At 38.3% G+C, this 21,031-nt stretch overlaps 1 protein-coding gene across 3 annotated transcripts in view; it reads right to left on the reverse strand.

The window, feature by feature from the left end:
- The window catches only part of wnt4 (wingless-type MMTV integration site family, member 4), a 34,571-nt gene extending 25,750 nt beyond the window's left edge, over nucleotides 1-8,821 (reverse strand). Inside the window, exons 1-2 of one of the 3 annotated variants that reach the window (XM_072245390.1) lie at nucleotides 8,295-8,821; nucleotides 5,330-5,565 (exon numbers count right to left, since the gene is read on the reverse strand). In XM_072245390.1, coding sequence (XP_072101491.1) covers nucleotides 5,330-5,565; nucleotides 8,295-8,374 — 316 coding nt within the window. In that variant the 5' untranslated portion in view covers nucleotides 8,375-8,821. Of the gene's footprint in view, nucleotides 1-5,329; nucleotides 5,566-6,629; nucleotides 6,679-7,137; nucleotides 7,199-8,294 lie in introns of those variants that run through there. The other 2 variants (XM_072245391.1, XM_072245392.1) reach the window with 2 other exon arrangements.
- Nucleotides 8,822-21,031: the final 12,210 nt, after the last annotated feature.

Here is a 21,031-nt window from a genome sequence, read left to right on the forward strand (position 1 = left end):
ACAATTTTTAAATAATTAATTCAAGGGATGTGCTCTTCACAGGCGGAGCCAGAATTTAATTTCCCATCTATTAGTGTCCTTAAGTAGGTGACATTGAGCTGCCGCCTTAAACCTCAATGTGGTATACCAGCATTGCCCAAAATGCTCTTAGGGAGGGAGTTCCAGGACTTCGACCCAGTGATTGAAGGAACAGTAGTATATTTCCAAGTCAGAATGGTCTTTGGCTTGGAGAGCAACTTCCCATGTGGTGTTCCTCATGTGCTTTGCTACTCTTGTCTTTATGGCTGGTAGAAGCTGTGGCAAATGTTGTCTAAGGAGCCTTTGGTAAGTTGCTGCAGTGCATCCTGTAAATGGTACAAAGTGCTGCTACAGTGCATTGGAGTCGGTGAATGTTTCTGGGTGGGGTGCCTATCAAGTGAGCTGCTATGTCCTATACGTATTGTCTTAGAGGAGTTGGTGGTGAGCCTCCTACTTGAACTGTAACAGTCCTCTGGAGAAAGTGCTCCCTCACCAGCTGTTGGGCAAACAGTTCCAGCATTAAAACAAAGTACTGGCACCTTATTTCTACGTCATGGTGGTGTGTGAAGTTGGAGGGCATATTAAGGTAGTGGTGTTCCCAAGACCTGGTTCCCCTTGAAGATAGAGGACTACCCCTGCCAAATCTTTTTGATAATTTTTTTTTTGCAAGGTTTTGCTGGGACATCCTAATTGAATAACTGTTATATATTTTGTAGATGATATATATTGTAACTTTGGTGTGTCATTGATGGAGGGAATGAATGTTTTGGATGATGGATAAGGTACCAATTAAATGCCTCATTAGTTCTAAATGGTATTAAGTTTCTTGACTGTCACTTACCCAGACATGTAGGGAGTATTCCTTCATAGCCTTGATATGCCAGTAAATGGTTCTGATCTTAAGAAGCAAGTTGTTAGGCTCAGGATACCCCATCTCAGACCTGCTCTATAGCTGCTGTATGAGGCTATTCCAGTTAAGTTGCTGGTCAATGATGACAGTTTGAACAGGACCCGCTGAATACCTTTTCCTTTGTTATTCCCATTTATGCTAAGGTCAAGTGAAAATCTACACGATTTGTTTTAAATAGGCTCCTGCAAAATGGTTTTGGGATACATTCACATTCTGTTTCTATTTCTATTTCAAGTCGTTTCATCTCCAAAGTACAAACCCAGCTGAAATCGGCTGACAACACAGAAATTGTGGACAAAGGTACCAGAACAATATACTGAGAAAAGGAGATGAAGGAGCATAGATAGAACCAGTTATTAGAATGGTCAGTATAGTTCAGCCAAGCATTGATCAGCATGTTTACGTGGATTATAAAGGAATCATGAACTCTTTCACAGTGCCCTCATGTAGCTGGTTTAAATGCAGGTTGAGTTGTGAAGATGGAGCAAACTGGCAAATTGCAGATTAATATGTCCACATATTAAATATTAAAAGTCTTCTGCCCCTCAGGTCAGAAGCTAATGTTCTCTGTTTGTGAAGGACAGATTTTAAAAAAATATAGTAAGATTATACCAGTATTAAAACGTTAAGATGGTTCAGTTGACTATCTGTTATGTTTTAACATCTTCAATTAATTTGCACTGGCAACACATATATTGCAGGGCATATAGTACATGGACCTGGTGATGTGAAACCATCTCCTCAAGAAAGTCTCAAGCTTTCACTTGTTAAAATTCAAATGTTCCTAGTTCTGGGATTTCAAACTATTGTTAAATTATTCTTTATAAAAACAACTCTGTCCCAATGCAGATGCTGTAATTTGCTTTGTATGTAATACTTTAACAATGGTAAAATACTGACAAAGTGTCGCAAAGAAAAATAGAGAAGTTTTACTTGTGTATTGTATGTTTGAACATCCGTGTCTACAGGCATCGATAGTGTTATTCCTGGGGCCAGTTCTGGACATCCTTGCTAAAACTTGGCTAGCCTTAAATTTAATGTAAAACCTAGCACTCCAGGAATTCCAATGTTGAGTTTCTCAGATGTCTTCAGTGCATAATTTACGTGGTCTAATGTTTATTTTCCTACATGTATTATATTTCATTGCATATCTCCATCTTTGACTAAGCCTTCTCAAAGCCCAGGATTTCATTGTAAATCCTATTACAGTTACTGCTAGATGTTATACTTTCCAACCATCTCTTTTGATATCTGCAATTTCCTTCAGATCTCAAGCCCCCACAATCAAGTCTATCTGTTTTATTTTACTTGGAATGTTTTAAAGGTCTTACTAAACATCTGTCCCTGATTTACCTGCACTATCTGTGTAAATCAATGACGTCTTTCCTTTTATTAATATCAATATAATTTTGAGCCTTCCTTTCCAATTATAACCATTCTTGATCTCCTCTTTTTAATTCAATTTTTATTATCTCACATGATCAATATTTGACCTACATCAAATCTGTTCAGTATTAACATGACACCTTAATGCATTAATTTTGCTAAGTTACCGCTGCTGTTCTGTGTTTAACTGCTCAATTTTCTATACAGCTCCATGTACAACATCTATACAAATCATTTGGGGAAAAAAATGCCCTACACAGGAATACAATCAGTCAAAATTTGACTTTGATATCTAGAAAGAAAATAATGATCGGTGAATAAACATAAGACCAAACCTCTGGTCACATGTGAGGAAGGTTTTAAAAGAAAAGATAGGGGTGAAGAGTCATATAAATGCACTTCCAGACTAAAGGGCAAGATGGTTGACAGGCAGATCCATGAGTTGTGTTTCAGAGGAGTTCCCAAACTGTTATTGTGCTCCATGAAAACAAAGAAATAGGAGTCTGATGGATTTGAAGATGGGGCTCAGTATTTTAAAACTGAATCACTGAAGGACTCTGAGCCAGTATATATTATTGGCACTGGAGAGATGGATGAAGAGAATCTGATGCAAAGAAGAATAAGGGCAGTAGAATTTCAGATGAGCTCAATTGGAAGATAAAAAGTTTACAAATGATGATTAAAGTTGCAGATAAACGAAATTGAACTAGGGACAAGCAAAGGTTCAAGTGGAAGTGGGCAGTGTTGGTGAAAGAGTTGCCATTTCTATTACTTTCCAAGAATATTATTTTAATTTTGGGTGACTTCTGGAATTACTGTAATGACACTGTACATGAACATCCTAGGGTATGATTCCCATTCTGTTTAGGGATCCGATAATAGCATTCCTAATCTATCTGTGAGGCCACTGGCTTTTGTGTCTGTGAGGCTGTGTGTGTGTGCATGTGTTTTACTCCTTGTATCATGCATCTTGTTTTCTTTAATCCAATGTGTTTTGTTGGTTAGAATGTGAAGCAAACACAGAAACTAATAGATAATGAACATGCTGGAGGTACATGGGAAATGAGTCAGAATCTGAAATAAGAGGAGACAGAAATATCCTGTTTATTGATAGCTAATTAAAGCTATTGGTAACACAGGCAGCAGCAGACTAACTCCCCTTAAACCTATCAGTGTTCATTTATATTGATTTTGATGTAAATGGAAATCATGGGAATTTATCCTAGGTGGCTGATCTATTGTCACTTGTTTTAAGCACTGACTGAACTAACTAGGATTTTTTTGTCGAATGTTTGAATTATTAATATTAAACATTGAATTTCACTATTTCCCAATGTAGCTATGTCATTACCAGTGTTCTAAACGATTTTTCTTCCTCCTTGTTTTCCTGAATTTGTTGACCATTACTAATTTGCTTAAGCTCCAACAATTGTCCTGAAGAAGGGACTCGGCTGGAAATATTGACTATCTATTCCTTTCCATAGATGCGGCCTGACCTGCTGAGTTTTGTGTGTGTTACTTTGGATTTCAGGCATCTGTGGAGTTCCTCGTGTTTATGATTGGCAAGTCCATTCATCACAGAATCCTTTAAGTCCAATTATGCCCTCACCCAATTACGTTCTCCCAGAGCAAGCACTGCACCTTGTCCCCAAAGGTCTATCTTAACCTAGGATCCAACAATTTTTTTCATCTATGGGGGTTCCAATATTCACTGAATAAACTCATGGAGTCATCTGAGAAATTCCTTAATTTGGTTTTAGCTTGAAAATAAGATCCGTGCATAATCATTTGCAGTTTTGCAGCCTTTTCTATTCTGTGCCTCTACATCATACGTATCTTATTAGCAAAACGTGTGTGTTTGCTATTCTGGATTGAATCTTAAGATTGCTATCAATGATCTAACATTCCCATTTCCGTAGTACAATAACCATAATGACACTATCAGTTGACATTTGGTTGTCCAAGAGTTTCTTTGGTATAATTCTGCTTTCTCAGGACTTTTATCTCCTTTTAATTTTTCTTCTGATTCTGATGAGGGGCAGAAGCATTCAAACATTCTCAAGGTTGTAAAGAACAAAAGAAAAAAGCTAAGTTACGATTGTCCTGGGCTGGGCTTCTTAACCTCTAGATAGCAGGAATGTGAGATGACTGAGGGAGATAAAGCATTCTGCAGGTTTGAAATCTTGGGGAAGAGTGAGTTACAGGAAGTGATATTATAATGTATCATGATTTCAATCCATGAAGAGGACATCATATTTGATTTTTGGAAAGCAAGAGTAGAAAGTTACAGAGTGTTGATAAATTAGAGACGGCCAAGAGATCAATCATTGAAGTTCAACTTTTATTGGTTTTCCCAATAATTTATTGTTTCCTGAGAGTGAGGAGTGCAGCATATTCCTGTACCACCTTTGTTCCATTCCAGGACTGCTACCACAGATGTGCACCTGCATTTATTCTCTGTGTTTCAATATTATTAATTTGTGGGTGATCATTACTCCCGTCTCAAAAGAGCTTTTGTTTCCACCTCAGATTATTGTCTTTGACCTGTGTGTATTAATTCTGTAATGATTGATAGAGAGATAAAGCATGGAAACATGTCCTTTGGCCATCAAATCTGTAGGGATCGTCGAGCAACCCTGATGAATGTGGATAGGGAATTCTTTACAATGGAATTCCTTTCCTTTATCATCCTTCAATTCTCTTACGGTATTCTTGGATTAAATAAGAATATAAGAACTTTAAACAGGGAAGCAACATAAAGAAGGCACCTTTTTTTCCCTCTTACAGATCAATCCCCCACATTTTTCAGCTCTGACTGCTAAAAGACATGCCGTCCTTAGTGGAACCCAATATCGCCAGGCTCTGTGATTTAATTTAGCTTCTCATGACAATATTATAACTGTGAACTTTCACTGATCCTTGCACTATTCTTGGTTCATGCCCTGGATTTGTTGCTTCTGATCTAAGCACCTTGTGTGTTATAACCCGGGATTACCGGGTGTAACCTCTGAGTACCTTGTGTGACCACTTTGCCGAAAACAGGCAGCGTATCGACGGTGGAGCAGTTCCAGCGGCGGTTCCTGAACTGGTGCTGACACTCCTCGATCGCCAGCTCGGCACCTCTCCGCACCGAGTCCATCACCTCCACATTCCGTTTACAGATCTGGATCTGTCGGTTTATCAAGCCTTTCAACTTCTCGCACGTTTCCTCGTCCTGAATACTGGCGATGGATGACAGCTTGGCCAGATACCTGTTAAAACAAAAAAAAACAAAAACAGCGGGTTAGCAGAATCTACTTCATAGTAAAACAGTAGGGAATTCAGCGGTCTAACATAAATGAGGGCTCACCGCAGGACAACAAATCAGATATGCCGCATTTCAAAACGAGTGATCTACTGGAATTAAAAATAAGAGATCTAGTTTATTGTTGAACTGATCTATTACAGCACACTCCATTTATCATAGCCTCAGAACCCCCCAAACACATTCCCTGGGCCAGTGCCAACACTGTCTTAGCTGTATGTTTTGCTTGGAAATTTATCTTAAAAGTTTAGTATTTTATACTTAAGTACTGGTAAACACATTAGAATATAGAGATTCTAATCTGAAAAATTGTGCAAAGTAAGTTATTTGCAAATTTAGACTTTCCTAATTCGTCCCTTCCGTAACAGATGAGTTAAACGATATCAGAGAACTTTGTATGAGGTCGCGTTCTCTGTTATGGGAGAGGACGAGACAGTAAAAGCACGTTAAGCAGACGATACCAAATTACTGTCAAACTTCGGTTTCTACGTTTATTTTCCAGCTCTCTTTGTATTTATTTAATGGACTTCAAAGAAAACACTGTTTTGATGATGAGCCATCACATAAATTATCCAGATTTCGCCGGTGCAGTTCGGGTTCTGTGCTCATGCTTGAAAAGGGACGTAAAATAATCATTTAAATTTCTGTAGCCAATTTTTTTACAACTTGAATTATTGACAGAAATACTGAGAATTGATTATGGGAATTGTGCATTTCAAATAATGGACTGCACGTCACATTTATTGCGAATGTTTCAAAACATGCATCGTATTGTTGAATAAACCCCAGAATGCTATATTCTGTATTCCGCTAATAAATATTTAGAGTTGAAAATAAGTTCTTAAAATAATATACAGAAAAACATTATTAAGACCGAAAATTGTAAGAAAACAGTAAATAAACTGAAAGGTAGAAATCATCTTCCCTCGCTGTGCTTTTACAGTTCATGGGGAATCATGCCACTAAATTTCACTGCGGAAAAGGGACCTGCGGTTAATTACGGACACCCACCTTGCGGTTAATGAGTTTTCTCTCCATATACCAGCATGAAGCCTGCCGACACAGTTCACCATAATGTTGGTCACAGAACAATGGAGATTCTCGTTAAACTAAAATAATTCAGGATTCACAGAGCTCTCGGATTCTAAGTGTTACTGAATATCAACAGGCTCCTTGATCTAAAGGATTTAAACTTGCAGCCACAGTAAAATGTTTTGTAATTAAAGGGTTAATGATAACTCTGTTTTGCCTTCTGGAGTTTGGTACACTTTTATTTAACCTTTTAAGCTCCCGCTCATCGCGTAACCAGAATTTAGAAGGGACTCCCCATCCTGCGCTTTTTTGGGTAGGACACAGCACAGTAAATACAAATGGGAATAATGAGCTATCTGTTGTTTGAGCGGTTCGCACTCGGCATTATGACAGTGTACGAGGTCCTTGTTGTGCAAAGCTGACCTTCAACTCCCCCAAACAGCTCCCCCTCCTCCGATTTGCCCAGGATCGTTTGGAAAACAAATACCTTCTTTAATAAGACATGGGAAATGGACAGATCCACCTCTCTCACACTCTCTCCCTCTGCTTCACCCGTTTCTCAGATTTGCTCTCTTGCTTAAACAGGACGAAATGCTTGTTGCACAATAGCAGCGAGAGACAGAACAATTGCGTTTAATTTCAGCGCCCCATAAATCACATAAAACGCAAGCTGTGTCGATCCAGTATGCCATTCCATTGCGTTGCCTCTTTAAGTCACTTGTTGCTGGTCTAACCCATCTCAATTCCTGATACTCATTTTCGAAAACAACAACTCTGTACTCAGCCCTGCAGCCCCTTCTGCTAGATATGGAAGGATTATAAGCATGTTACTTTTCAAAAGGAAACTGAATACGGAATCGGTGCCATTTCATTTGACGGGACATCGGTACAACAGAGAGAAGGCGATTATACGTGGTACCACTACTTTATGACTATTCTCACAACATTTTGTTCACCGCTGAGATATAATGACGCGCTTCTTGAAAATAAAATTATTGGAATAAATTAGCCTTGGGTAAATCTTGATTTAAATACAAATGCCTGTCATCAGCCCGTACCTTCACTCACACAGTATGAATGAAAGAATGAAGATTAATTGAAAGCACGTATCTCCTGAAGTCTCGAACAGGTCTGCACAAGCCTACTTTTCTGTCACCCTCACCGATCACCCCACCTAACTAATCAAAAGTAAATGAATAAATAAATAAATAGGAATGATATTCTCCGCATCGAGGGACATAGCTCGAGGTTTGAGTGAAGCGAGGAAAACAACTTGCAAATGTAGTAACAGTAACTACACCGATTCGGTAAAATTATATAACACGGATCTTTTGAAATCGCCACATATGTTTAGTGTCTTGGAAGGGTGGTGCTATTTTATTGGGGAATTTTAGAAACTTAATGTCAACTTGGAAAACATTCATTCGGATGAATCTGCAGATCTGATTTAAAAAAATATATACTTGGACACAATAAGAAGAAAAAGTTTTTTTTTGTTTTTGTAGGACAAGGAGCGTTTGAATCTTACAGTCTCTTCACCACATGCATTCTGCCATCTGCACCACATCGCCTTCAGATGAAAGAATCAATAGTTTTCTTTTGCAATAACACAAACACAATATTGTCATAATTATCAACACTTACAGCCAGTTACTAGCATTGGCCGACAACAGAGCCAAGATCAGGACGAGAAGCGAACGCAGGAAGCAGACCGGAGTCATCATGAAGAAACTTCAGAACCTAAAATCCAGGCAAAAGTATGTGTTCCCTCAACTGCAGACGAATGTTTAAATAAATGTTTCAGAATTTTCCCCCATTAAAAAAAGTTACAAAAAGAAACGACAAGTTTTCCAGGTTGTTTTGCTATAGGCTGACAGATATCTTCGTTCAAAGATCCACTTAATTTCTTTAAAAGTTATAATCAAAGAATGTCGTCAATATATATATAACTATTTACAGACGGAGAAATCGCCTCTAAGTGCTGTCTGAATGTGGCTATAAGTGATTTCTGGAGAAATGGCACGGTCGAGGGCTGTGCTGTGGGTTTAGCGGAGGTTCGGTGGAGCTCTAGCCCGTGTCCAAGCGAGCTCTGGTTAGATTGTTGAGGCAGCAGGGAGCGCTGCGAATCCCGGTGCACTGTCGAAGGCTGGTATCCGTGGGATGTTGCGCCTACGCTGGGTGAGCAGGAGACTGCGAAGCGGCGAGCCGAGCCCCGTTCGGATCCCTGATCGGGCACAGAGCCTCCCCCGGGGCGGGGAAGGCAGCACTCGGTTGGACCGGCCACCGCGTCAATCAGCCCCAAAGGCTGCTTCCATTCGCCGCTGTGTGTGGTTTCTGGATGAGTCACTGATACACTGACTGGAGCACCATCTGACTGAATACACTGGGAGATCGGAAGAGAAAAGCGGTGCGCCAGCCGGCAGAGGGAGAGAAGTCAAATAGAATGACAATCAATAGATTTCTCACCCCTTTGGAGCTCGCATTTCTCCCCGTAAAGACTCAGAACTTAGTCCAAACCAAATTCTTTTTGCCCTGCATTTGCTCGGTGGCAGACAACTCACAAACTTATACGGATATCCAATCCGCCGCATTTCATGCGAGCCTTCAAGAACCGAGCGCGAACGCTCTTGTGTGCAATACACCAGAGCCAAAACCGAACCTGTTGTCACCCACCGTTCACACTTTCCAGCATGGATCATAAATTAGCAACCGAGAACGGTAGAATGGGGGGCACTTTCTCTAATCTCTGGTCCAGCCACAAAAACGGGTTATAACTTGATTTCCTAATCTAGAGACAGAATAGGGCTCGTTAACGCACAGGCATCTGCCCAGAGAATGTAACTCTTTCTCTTGGTGCTCATGACAAGAGATGGGCTGAGGAAAAGATTCAAGGATCTGCTCAATGCCCCCTATGCAACAAATCACCCACTCCTAAGAATCGCTGGCTTCATAACCCACGGGAGTTGGGGAGCCGAGGGGCATCCAAGACAAGAACCAGAATGTCGAGGGCCTATATGAGCAGGTGAAGCAGAACACCATCTCATTCACTCTCCCTCTCCCCTGAGCAGCTTCTGCACCCATCTGTAGAAACCTCCGTGTTTCCTATATTGGTACCGTTCGTCACATCTAAAGCCCTAAAACTGAAGTAGTCACCCTCCATCCGAAGGGCCACTAGAAGATGAGGAAAAGTATGCTAACACACAATTGTATAAGGCACCTTGGTGAAATTGTGCAAAAATATATTACAAACAGCACAAGGGTCACGTTCTTAAGCAAGATTTTAGCAGTTGCACCTGGAACTCAGAGGCACCATGCTGAATGCTCCAAAGAAGGCCCATTTTGATGTACTCTCCACAGGGACAGCTGCATCATAGGCAATTACAGAGATGAGGGAAGACATGGTGGAGGGGGACTGTGCCAACATCTCATATGTCTGGGCATTCCCCCCACCTGCACGACAGTCTGCCCTGACTGGTTTATAAAAGACAAGTATGACTGTGAGCTATGCACTGATGGAGGGGAGGGTAATTGCAGCACACAATTATACAAAAGGGCCCTGAATAGTTAAGCGGCTCCCTTTGACGTAGTTTCCCTTATCATGAAAACTAAGGCTGGTTTATGCTGCAATAACGTAAAGCCTTTAATTGTCATCTTTTTCACAGTGCACTCTTGATTTTTTTCCATGTGTGATCAACACATGTCATAAGCTGCACAAAATGCCCCCAGTGTTTGCTGGCAATTGAGGAACATTGTGCGGTATGATCTGTGACAGCATTAGATGAGTAACTGACATTGGAAAAATATTGTTCCTGCAGTGTTGAATCACATACAATCAGTTTTCCAAATGGTGGAAATGATCACTCATAGGGCCTACCCAGGCTAAAGTTCTGTTCTGCACTATTATCACATGAGAAACATGCATAATTCAATCCAAACTCTAGGCTACTTCTTAAAATATAGTTTACGTAGCATTCATAAGACAGCAATTAATTGCAGACTGTGGAATCTTTCTTTTTGTAAAAAAAATCACAATTATTGCATGGGGGAAATAGCCACATGAATGCCACATAGGGTAATTTCTTATATCTATATATCTTTTAGATATACATTCATGATGTAACAGCGCATGGCTCAAAGAAGGGATCTTTGCTAAAGAGACAAGATGAAGATTGATCAAAATTTGGTACAGTTGGTTAATGTTTCAGATAGAGGCTGATCACAAAGTGATATAAAGAATTCAATGTGGTGATCTGAATTCAGCTCAATCAGGGTTTTGGCAGGCATATTCCCAGGGATAAACCTTCCCCTCTTGACAGTCAGATATCAGGAAGGGATAATAAAGGATTGCAAAACCAACTGATCCTCCACTTTGAAAGGGCCATTCATGGTAGTAAGAAATGCAACAGATATTTCAGATTGCAAGATAACTTACTTTTCAGGCTATTTATAATCACTAGTGTGGCACACGATTGTATAGTGATAGCATGCCAATTGAAACATTTTAAAAACAACTTACCTAGTAAAGTCTCACCTCTGGGACTGTTCCAATTCAACTCAGATTCACTGTTGAATCAATAACTCTCAAAAGTTCTGGGTGAAGAATTTTTAATTCTTTGCAATGTTCTCATGCTTTGCAAGGTGTTTTATAAATGGAATCTCCTTATCAGTCTTCTCTGCACTGTATCAAGTAATTCCACATTCGTCATCATTAAATTAACCTTAAAGCTGGTTGGCAAGGGAATTAGAAATGCCATACTAATTCAGTAGCAGATAATCTTCCAAAGTTGCATTGAAGGCATATTGATTTCATGAGATGAGTCATGTTACCTGTTCTCAGGAGATCCAGAGTACAAAGGCTTGAAAATTATTGACAGATATTCCATTCATTCTCTTTAATATTCAGATTGATTTTTACAAAAAAAGTAAGATTATCTGATGTCTTTAAAAATATTGGAGTACTACAGAGAATGTTTGCCTTGCTGTGATTGTTTTTCATTGCAGTCTTCTCCAAACCTGAGCCTGGTGAAATTCCTCTAAATGAGTTACAGAACATCTTTAATCACCAGATCATAGGATCATTACAGCATAGAAAGAGGCCATTCAACTTATTTAATTGTTGGCAGCTCTTTGCAGTGGAATCCTGTCAGTCACATTCCCTACTCTTCCTTTGCTCAATGGCCAATGTTATTCATTTTAAAAACTTTGGCAAGTGACTCCCTTACAGGCAGTAAGTTCAGGATCATGAACAGTTTTTGCCAATAAAAGATTTTCTTCAGATTCCCCCACTGTATAATTTCCTCACTGCTTTAAATCTATGCGTTATGGGCCTTTAGTATTTATAATAACCTCTTTCAATGTGAGTCCAGCATGTTCCAATACACTTAATCAAACTCTTCTCAATCTTCTTTCCTCCAAGGATGACAATCCCGGCTTCATCATTGTAAGATAGCCAAAATCCCTAATTTCCAGAAATATTTTACTAAGTATTTTCTGCATTCTGTTTGCCTGAGAAGTAATTTGGATTTGCTTCAATCAGCCTACCAGAGCAACAAGTCCACAGCAGATGTCATCTCACTGGCTCTTCACTCAATCCTTGAACAACTGGACAGCAAAAATGCATACATCAGGATGCTCTTCATTGACTACAGCTTGGCATTTAATACCCTCACAACCTATTCAATGTTCCCACAACCTATGGACTCACTTTTAAGGACTCTTCATCTCATGTTCTAGGCATTTATTGCTTATTTATTTATTATTATTATTTGTTTCATTATTATTTGTTTTCATTTTGTATTTGCACAGTTTGTTGACTTTTGCACATGGGTTAAATGCCCAAGTTGAATGGTCTTTCATTGTTTCTGTTATGGTTATTATTCCATGGATTTATTGAGTATGCCTGCAAGATAATGTATCTCAGGGTTTTATATGGTAACATGTAATAAATTGATAATAAATTCACTTTGAACTTTGAAGTTTGTCTTTCTTAATGTCTTGTGACCGGAACTGGGTGGAATACTTCAATTGTATCCTGCACAGTGTTTTATAAAGATTCAACACAAGCTCCCTCCTTTTATTTACTTTTTCTCTGTTTTTGAAGCTGAAGATCCTTTCTCAGATTGTCCTGCTGCTTGCAAGGATTTATATACATGCACACCTAGGCAATTCTGTTTCAAAACCCCTTTTAGTTTGCTGGGTTTCTTTGTTCTTTCTGCCAAAGTGTATTAGTTCACCTTTGTATATATTCTCTACCAGCCTTTTTTTAAAGCTGTTACTGCCCTTCTCCCTGTGAACCACATCTCCATTTTTGGTGTCTTCTCAAAAGTTTCACCTCAAAAACTCACAACAAAGCTGTCAATAGTGTCAAAAATAGCAGCCCCTAATCTGACAACTGGGGAACATCACTGTCTGCTATTGTCCAATCTGCCAATGAAATTAACTGCTTCCCACAATACTTTGCCATCTGACCTTAGACCAATTCCTTATTCAAAGTCCCATTTGTTCCTTGGATCTCAATTTTGGTGGTTGAGATACTTTTTATAGGACTTTGTGAACACCTTGAAAATCTATATGGATGATGCCTACCATATCTGTTTGCTCTTTTTCATTGTAAATATAAACCATATAATAGCATTAAATGTCATTTTCTTCATGGCTCTTCATGAAAGTGGAGCTTATTTTCAATTTTTATGAGTATGTGAAGATTTTAAGGTAGAATCACATTTTAGAATGCAAACACATAAATAGGAATGGAGGTGGGGAGGTTTATCATTCAATAAAATAGAGTTTCTATCTTTTGTGTTTGTTGCATTCACCTTGAACAAAAACCAAGCCCAAATTCAAATCACATCCAAATTGATGGGTTAAAGTTTTCTTTGTCTTTAGACATCAAATGGGTTCAAGTAGTCTTAATTCACTTGCCAATAGATCAATTCATCTGTGTTTTACTCTAGTTCTGTTGAACCATAATTTGCCTAGGTCAGCTCCTCATTTAAGCCTTGAGCCACTTACGATAGATGAGTAGTTAAGATGGTTTCTGATTTAATTTCTCATCAGATTACTTATCATTTGGTTAACTTCACTGATGCTCCATTAGGAAGGGTTGAGGAGCTGTACTGTCATGTGCAATGCTCCATTTGTTTACAGCAAACAGTAAACAATTCAGTCACCTCCATTCACTAGGGGTGTTTGGATTGGAATTTAGACACAAACCTTCTGACACATTGTACCGAACCAAAATCTCACTCTAGATAATCTATAGATTAGCCCAATCAATCTTTTGAGGTCTAGGATGAGAAACAAGAACCAGGATACTGGGGTCTGTGGTAAGGAAAGACAAATTGACGACAACTTAACTTTACTATAAACAGAATTGTTATCAAACAAAACTAAACTGTTGAGCCTCGTGTTATAACTAGCATTGTTATAACTATGATTAACTGTGGAAAATGCTGCAAATATTCACCAGGTCAACCAGCATCAGTCAGTTGATGTTTCAAGTAGTTAATTTCTTTTGTCAAAAACAGAGAAAGTTACAGAGACAAGTTTTTATTGCAAGTTCAAAAGCAGAGAGGGAAGCTGGAGAGGAAAGAAATAATGAAGAAGATCTGTGATAAAATGGAAGGCAGAAGTAGTCATTTGACAAAATCAATGATAGCAGAAACTGAATAAGTATATTAGAATTAAATGCATGTACAAATTATATTTGACATCAGAGGGCTTAAGATTAGTCTGTTCCATTTCCAGCACCAAATTCTTCACCTTTATAAAACAAAATGTATCACTATGTCTATTTTTATGAGACCAAACACAAGCCTTGAATCAAATAAGCCTAAACAATAGAGTTTTAAAGTCAGCAGATTGGATGAGTAACATTAAGGAGGAGGGGGTGGCGGCTGGTGTGGAAGGCAATTTGACCTGAAAAGGAGGCAGAACGTTAGCAAAAATATTGAAAATATAAACGTTTAGGAAGGCAATAGGAGTAAGTTGTATGAGAAATGAAACCTTCAGTCTGGTCAAATATGGGAAAGGTTCTGAGATAGTGAGACAGATATACTGGGGGGGGGGGAGTGAAATCCTCCTGCTGTTACAAGTTTAGCTACTTTAACAGTACTTTAAGCCTGTTTATTTTCAATGAGTTAAGAACTGCATTAAAATAGTGCAGACAGGAATTTAACACAAATGCATTAATCATTATACTAAAAATAAATAGCACACATGCAATTAAACTTGTACTCATATTTTTTGATATTGGTTAATGGCAGTGATGACATTGATCTGCTTTGGGTAGCACTTTGGGATGAGGACATAACTATTTAGAACAGAATTTTCTTGTTAATGCCATACTGGAACAGACTACGGTGCATTGCAAGTAATGTTTTTGACAATTTTATCTCTGTTTAAGTTGCTTGGTTGGAACTCTTACAGTTTAACCAATGCAAATGATGAAAAATTACTCCTAGGCATTGGACTTTCTCTTTTAGGAACTAATTGGTAATATAGTTTGTTTCAGATTTATACCATTTGTAGCTTGACTCTTTATACTGAGTAAGATGAGTTTACCATATTTCCTTATTAATCACAACCATCTGAATTATTTAAAGTAGAATATAAAATACATGTAAGGTAGAAAAAATCAATTTTAATTTACTGTTAGGGACATAACTTTGACCATAATTAAGCCCCAATTTAATGTGTGTGTGTGTGTGTGTGTGTGTGTGTTCCTTGTTTGCTGCTTTAACTAATGTTAAACTATTAAGCAGATTATAGTCATATATTGATCAATCTAAATGAGATATTAATCTAGCTAATATAATACAGAGTAGTTCACACATATTATATTGTGCCTTTTTCTCCCATTCTAGTTGCCTAGAAGGCAGTATACAAATGATATCACTGAAAAACTCAAAACCTTTAGCAGAGATCTGATTTTAAATAAATCTGGATCCTTGTACAAGTGATAACTCAACATATTTCAAGGCTAACTTTACCTTGTTTTTACCCTCCAAACTCAAGGTAAGGGGAAAGATGAGCATTGACCTTTTGGTTCACTGTAAGACATGACTTATTTCTGGGAGAAATCAGTCAGCTTTTTACTAGAAACCACTTTCCAAGTTTCATTTGTCTTAATCTTTTGTGCTGTCCTTTCCCAGTGCCCACTCTGAGGAAGTGCAGGGCTCCTGTTATCACTTTATAAAGAGCTGGCTCGGCACCCATATTAATCAAATCCACAGAAAATGAAACGCCACTGATTTACTACCGACCTCTGGGCCACATGCCAAGTACATTGTGGTTAAGTGAAATAAAGAGAGACTTAATTTCAAACAGTTAAATTAACAATTTTTTTTATAAAATATGCATTTTCGAGCCATTTTGCAGAGGTACCTAATTACAGACTGACACTTTGAGGACTGTTTATATCATAGCTCTTTGTACTTTTGAAAGTTGGAGACTGAGTATATCCCAGTAAAACCCAGTAAATACAGTACAATATGTCAAATCAGAAAACTTTTTATTTGCCTCTCCAAGGTGGTACTGCTTTCTGATTAACACAATGAGTTACTCCGAAAGTTTACAAATGTATTGTAATTGATTTCAGGCAGGACAATGCAAGGGAAATATCAGCTTCAAATGAACTTAGTCTCCATGTCAACTGCAGGAAAACTGGTCAAGATTCCTGTTGCGGATTACTTTCCATATCGGAATATGGATATACTGTAGATGTTGGGAAGGACAGGAACAAATTTTGCTGTAATGTCTGTTCTGTCACCGCAGCACTTAACTTCTGTGCCACTGTTTCCTTTCAAGTAGAATAGGAGACATTTACCACATCAGACAATAGACAGAGAATAGCAGGCAAGTAAACAACCTACAGTTTATATGAGCTGCCTGCTTGATATTGTTTTCTTTGGACTTAGCACTTTGACGTGATAGTGCTGTCATTTATTGTCTGGGTTCACATATGAAGAATGTTTCTTCAACAACTGACTGAAGATCATTTGATACTCCGGAAACCACATGTAGGAAGGATTAACACATTCTGGAGAGGGGAGCCAGAAGAGACACACATATTCATTGTACCTAAGTAGATTATATAAAGACACAGTCATAGAATCATTGTGGGAGAGAAGGAGACCAGTTGATTCATCAATTAAGATTACAGCTGATTTTATCATTTGCTTTAACTTTAATTTTCTGCTTTTTTCCCATATCCATGATCGTCCCATTGTCCAAACATTTATTTGTCTCACCCTTGAATTATTTAGTGATTCAGCATCTGAAATAGAGAATGCCAAAGATATAGCCCTCTGAGAGGAGTTCTTCCATATCTCTGTCATTAATGGCTGACCATTTATCATGACAGCATATTCCCTCGTCCAAAACTACCCCATCAGGGGAATCTTACATTTTTCACCTCGTATTCTTTTAAACAGCTGACAGCACAGGCCCAAACTACTCAATCTTGCCTCATAGGAGAATTGTCTCAATCTAATAAATGTACTATTTTAGTTTTTATGTCCATGAGATCCAAGGAAGACATATGATCAACAATCAGGAAGAGCTGTTTTCTGTTGATACCATGGATTTTACTTTCAGTTGTAGGGTTAAATACTCTACTGTATTAAAAGTAAAACTGAGGAGGTGTATAATGCCAAATTTGCGTTTTGAAATCCCATTCTTTAGGAGGAGAACACGAGTATAGCATCTTAAGAGAGAAATAAGAGAGGAATTTGGTTCCAGTAGGTTTCAGGGAAAAGTTGTAAAAGGTAGACAAAGTTCGTTGACAAATTAGGTCTTGGTGGAAGTAGAGAGGAAAGATTAGAGAAATAATTAAGAATTGACAGCGTAGAAGTATCTTGACGAAGATAAGCATTAGTTATATGTTGGGTTTGTAATCATGGGTTTATCTTGCAAATAGAATTTATAGTTTGATTTTGATTAAATAATTTATTATCTCCTAACTTTTCCTTTGACTTTCCTTCTTCCTATGTTCCTTCAGGCTTTTTGTCCCTCAAGCGTCAATAAAGTTGACGGTAAAGTCACCTTCTTGAATGGCTTCAGTCTTGGGGTTGGGGTTCCAGAATTTAGATGGAGGAAGGACAATAAAAAAATAACAAATCAATACAAGAATCTGTTTTTTTGTCCTTCTTTGTGGGCGGTGGTATCAGAAGTACATAGTGCATGCCACGGCCATAGGGCATCAGTGGTGGAGCAGATGACTGTTTCGGTTGGAGAATTTGATGCCAGTTGAGAAGGTCACTTCACCTTGGATTACTGCATGAATTTATTTGTTAACATATTTATTTTTAATAGTATTAAATTATAACTGCAATAAATATCCAATTTTTGAAACAGCAGTGAAATATTTAAAATGCAAAGTGAATTTTCCAGGAAGTAATATTCATATGAATCTTCAGTACAATAAATGAAATTTTCTGAAAGTTATATACCCAATTATATTACAATTAATTATCAGCATTATGACGCTTCAAAAGTTAGTAGTCGGAAGTTATTGATCCTATCTTGCCTTTATTCTTGGTACAAAAAAACTTTATTTCACTTTTAAACTTGGTGAAAAAAATAGGACAATTTGCTGAATTCATGCTAGAACATGATGAATTTCCATTTGAAATAATATAACTCTGAGTCTCTGCTGGATATAGTCACACAGAACTCCAAATGACTTCAAACAGATGCATTGAAGCAAGTGATTCTGCCTCAGACAGGTCACTTTTAACATTCATTAGATTTTTTGGCTTAGATTTTCTTCATATTTATTCTTTCTTTGGGTGGCATATAAGATTAGCTGGGTTGGGATGTCATACTTTCAAATCCTTTTCTGTAAAAGGAAATGTTTGGGTTTCCTGTGGATGATGTATCAATTGCTGTCACATCCAAATCACTTTTAAATATTATTCCCATGTTTCGTTTCCCCTTCTTGCTGGGTGTGGTTCTGAAAGGAATGCTAACATTAAAGGGATGCTTAGTGTGGGAAAGCAGTTATCAACCTTTGGAAGTGAATCTAATAGTTATCTTCTAAGCTTGAGTTAAAGCTGAAGGCTGTTGTTTCTTTGTTACTGCATGGTCATCTTACATTTTGCTAATTTGTTCTGCATTACCCTTGAGGTTTTGTTCTTAGTAATCTTATCTTCTAACCATACACGTAGTTTCATCATCTGAAGAATAACATGAAAATATTCGGAAGGTCTCCATTGGCTCCAGTCTGTTCAACAATATCTCCACAATCTCCATCAGTGCAGATGCACCATAAGATTGTGTGTTTAGCTCCCTGCTCTACTGGCTTTACACTTATAACTGAGTGGCTAAGCACAGCTTCTATGCCATATTTATGTTTGCTGGAGACACCACTATCGTAGGCTGAAGCAAAGGTGCTAATGAATCAGCATGTAGGAGGGATTTTGAAAATCTGGCTGAGTGTTGTCACAATAGCAACCTCTTACTCCATGTCAGCAGGACCAAGGAAGCTGATTACTGACTTTAGAAGTAGGAATCTGAACGACCTGAGCCAATCCTCATTGGAGGATCAGAGGTGGAATGGGTCAGCAACTTTAAATCCCTCACTGTTATCATTTCAGAGGACTGTCCTGGGTCCAGCACGTAAACCCAATTACAAAGAAAGCACAGCAGCACCTCTACTTCCTTAGTTTGTGAAGATTCGGCATGATATCTAAAACTTGGACAGACTTCTATAGATGTGTAGTGGAGAATATATTGACTGAATGCATCATAGACAGGTATGGAAACACCAATGCCATTAAATGGAAAATCCTACAAAAAGTAGTAGATACGGCCCAGTCCATCACGGATAAAGCATTCCCCACCAATGAGCGCATCTACACAGAGCATTATTGCAGGAAAGCAACATCTATCATCATGGACCCTCATCACCCAGGTCATGCTCTCTTCCTTCTACTGTCATCAGGATGAAGGTACAGGAGCTTCAGGACTCATACCATTAAGTTCAGGAACAGTTATTACCTCTCAACCATCAGACTTTTGAACCAAAGGTGCTAACTTCACTCAACTTTATTTACCCCATTACTGAAATATTCCCACAACCAACGGGCTCACTTTCAAGAACTCGTCATCTTGATATTTATTATTATCTGTTTATTATTATTTGTTTCCATTTGTATTTGTGTAGTTTGTTGTCTTTTGCTCACTAGTTGAACAGCAAGTTGGTGCAGTCTTTCATTTATTCTATTATGGTTACTGGATTTATTGAGTATCCTTGTAAGACAATGAATCTCCCAATTGTATATGGTGACATGCATGTATTTTGATAATAAATTTCCTTTGAGATTTTAAACCCAAGACCAGCCTAATTGGAAATTGCAAGCAGAGTCTAACAACTGAAAACTTCTGTGTAGACTAGGGTGACAATTGCTGAAGAAAGGTACTCCTTCATTATGTGGCAATTCCAAAGCTGTTTTTTCCCAGACATAGATCTTACTTCAGAGACATGTCAGCACCTGGGCCAGTCACCAAAATACTGAAAATCTAAACCTCTGGATCCTTACAGTTATAATTAAGGGATATTTGAAACAATGGTAAATTATTAGTCTACAGGAAGCAAATATCCAATGTATTGCTTAGGAGAATTGATCAATTCACATTCTTAGTGCTAGGTCTGCAACTGTTCACTATACACATTAGTAATTTGGAAGAGGTGACTGAGTGCAATGCATTTAAGTTTGCTAATGACACTAAACTGAGTGGAAAAGCAAATTGTGCAGAAGATGCAGACAGTCTGTGGAGAGATATGGATAGGTTACGTGAGTAGGCAAGAGTCTGAAATATGGAATACAACATGAGTGAATGCAATTCATACACTTCAGAAAGAAAAGTAGAAGATAGGAATATTATTTCAATGGTGAAAGATCACAGCAGGTTATTGTGCAGAGGAAGTTGGGAGCTTGTACACGGATCGCAAAAGACTGATTTAGCAACAAGTTTTCAAGAAGGCAAATGGAATGTTGGCCTTCATTGCTAGAGGGATTGAATTTAAGAGCAGGAGGTTATGCTGTAACTGTACAGGGTAGTGGTGAAGCTGTATCTGGAGTACTGCATGCAGTTCTGGTCTCCTTACTTGAGAAAAGATGTGCTGGCTGTAGAAGTGGTGTAGAGGAGGTTCACTAAGTTGATTCCCGAGGTGAGGTAGTTAGTCTATGAAGAGTAGTTGAATCTCCTGTGGGTATACTTGCTGGAATTCAGAAGAAAGAGAGTGAATCTTATAGAAACATATAAAATTATGAAAGGAGATAGATAAAGTAGAGGTAAGAAAGTTGTTTCCACTGGTGAGTAAGACTAGAACTAGAGAACATAGCCTTAAGATTCAGGGGACTACATTTAGGATGGAG

The sequence above is a fragment of the Mobula birostris genome, chromosome 27 (genome assembly GCF_030028105.1).
Source record: "Mobula birostris isolate sMobBir1 chromosome 27, sMobBir1.hap1, whole genome shotgun sequence".
Taxonomy (NCBI): Eukaryota; Metazoa; Chordata; class Chondrichthyes; order Myliobatiformes; family Myliobatidae; genus Mobula; species Mobula birostris.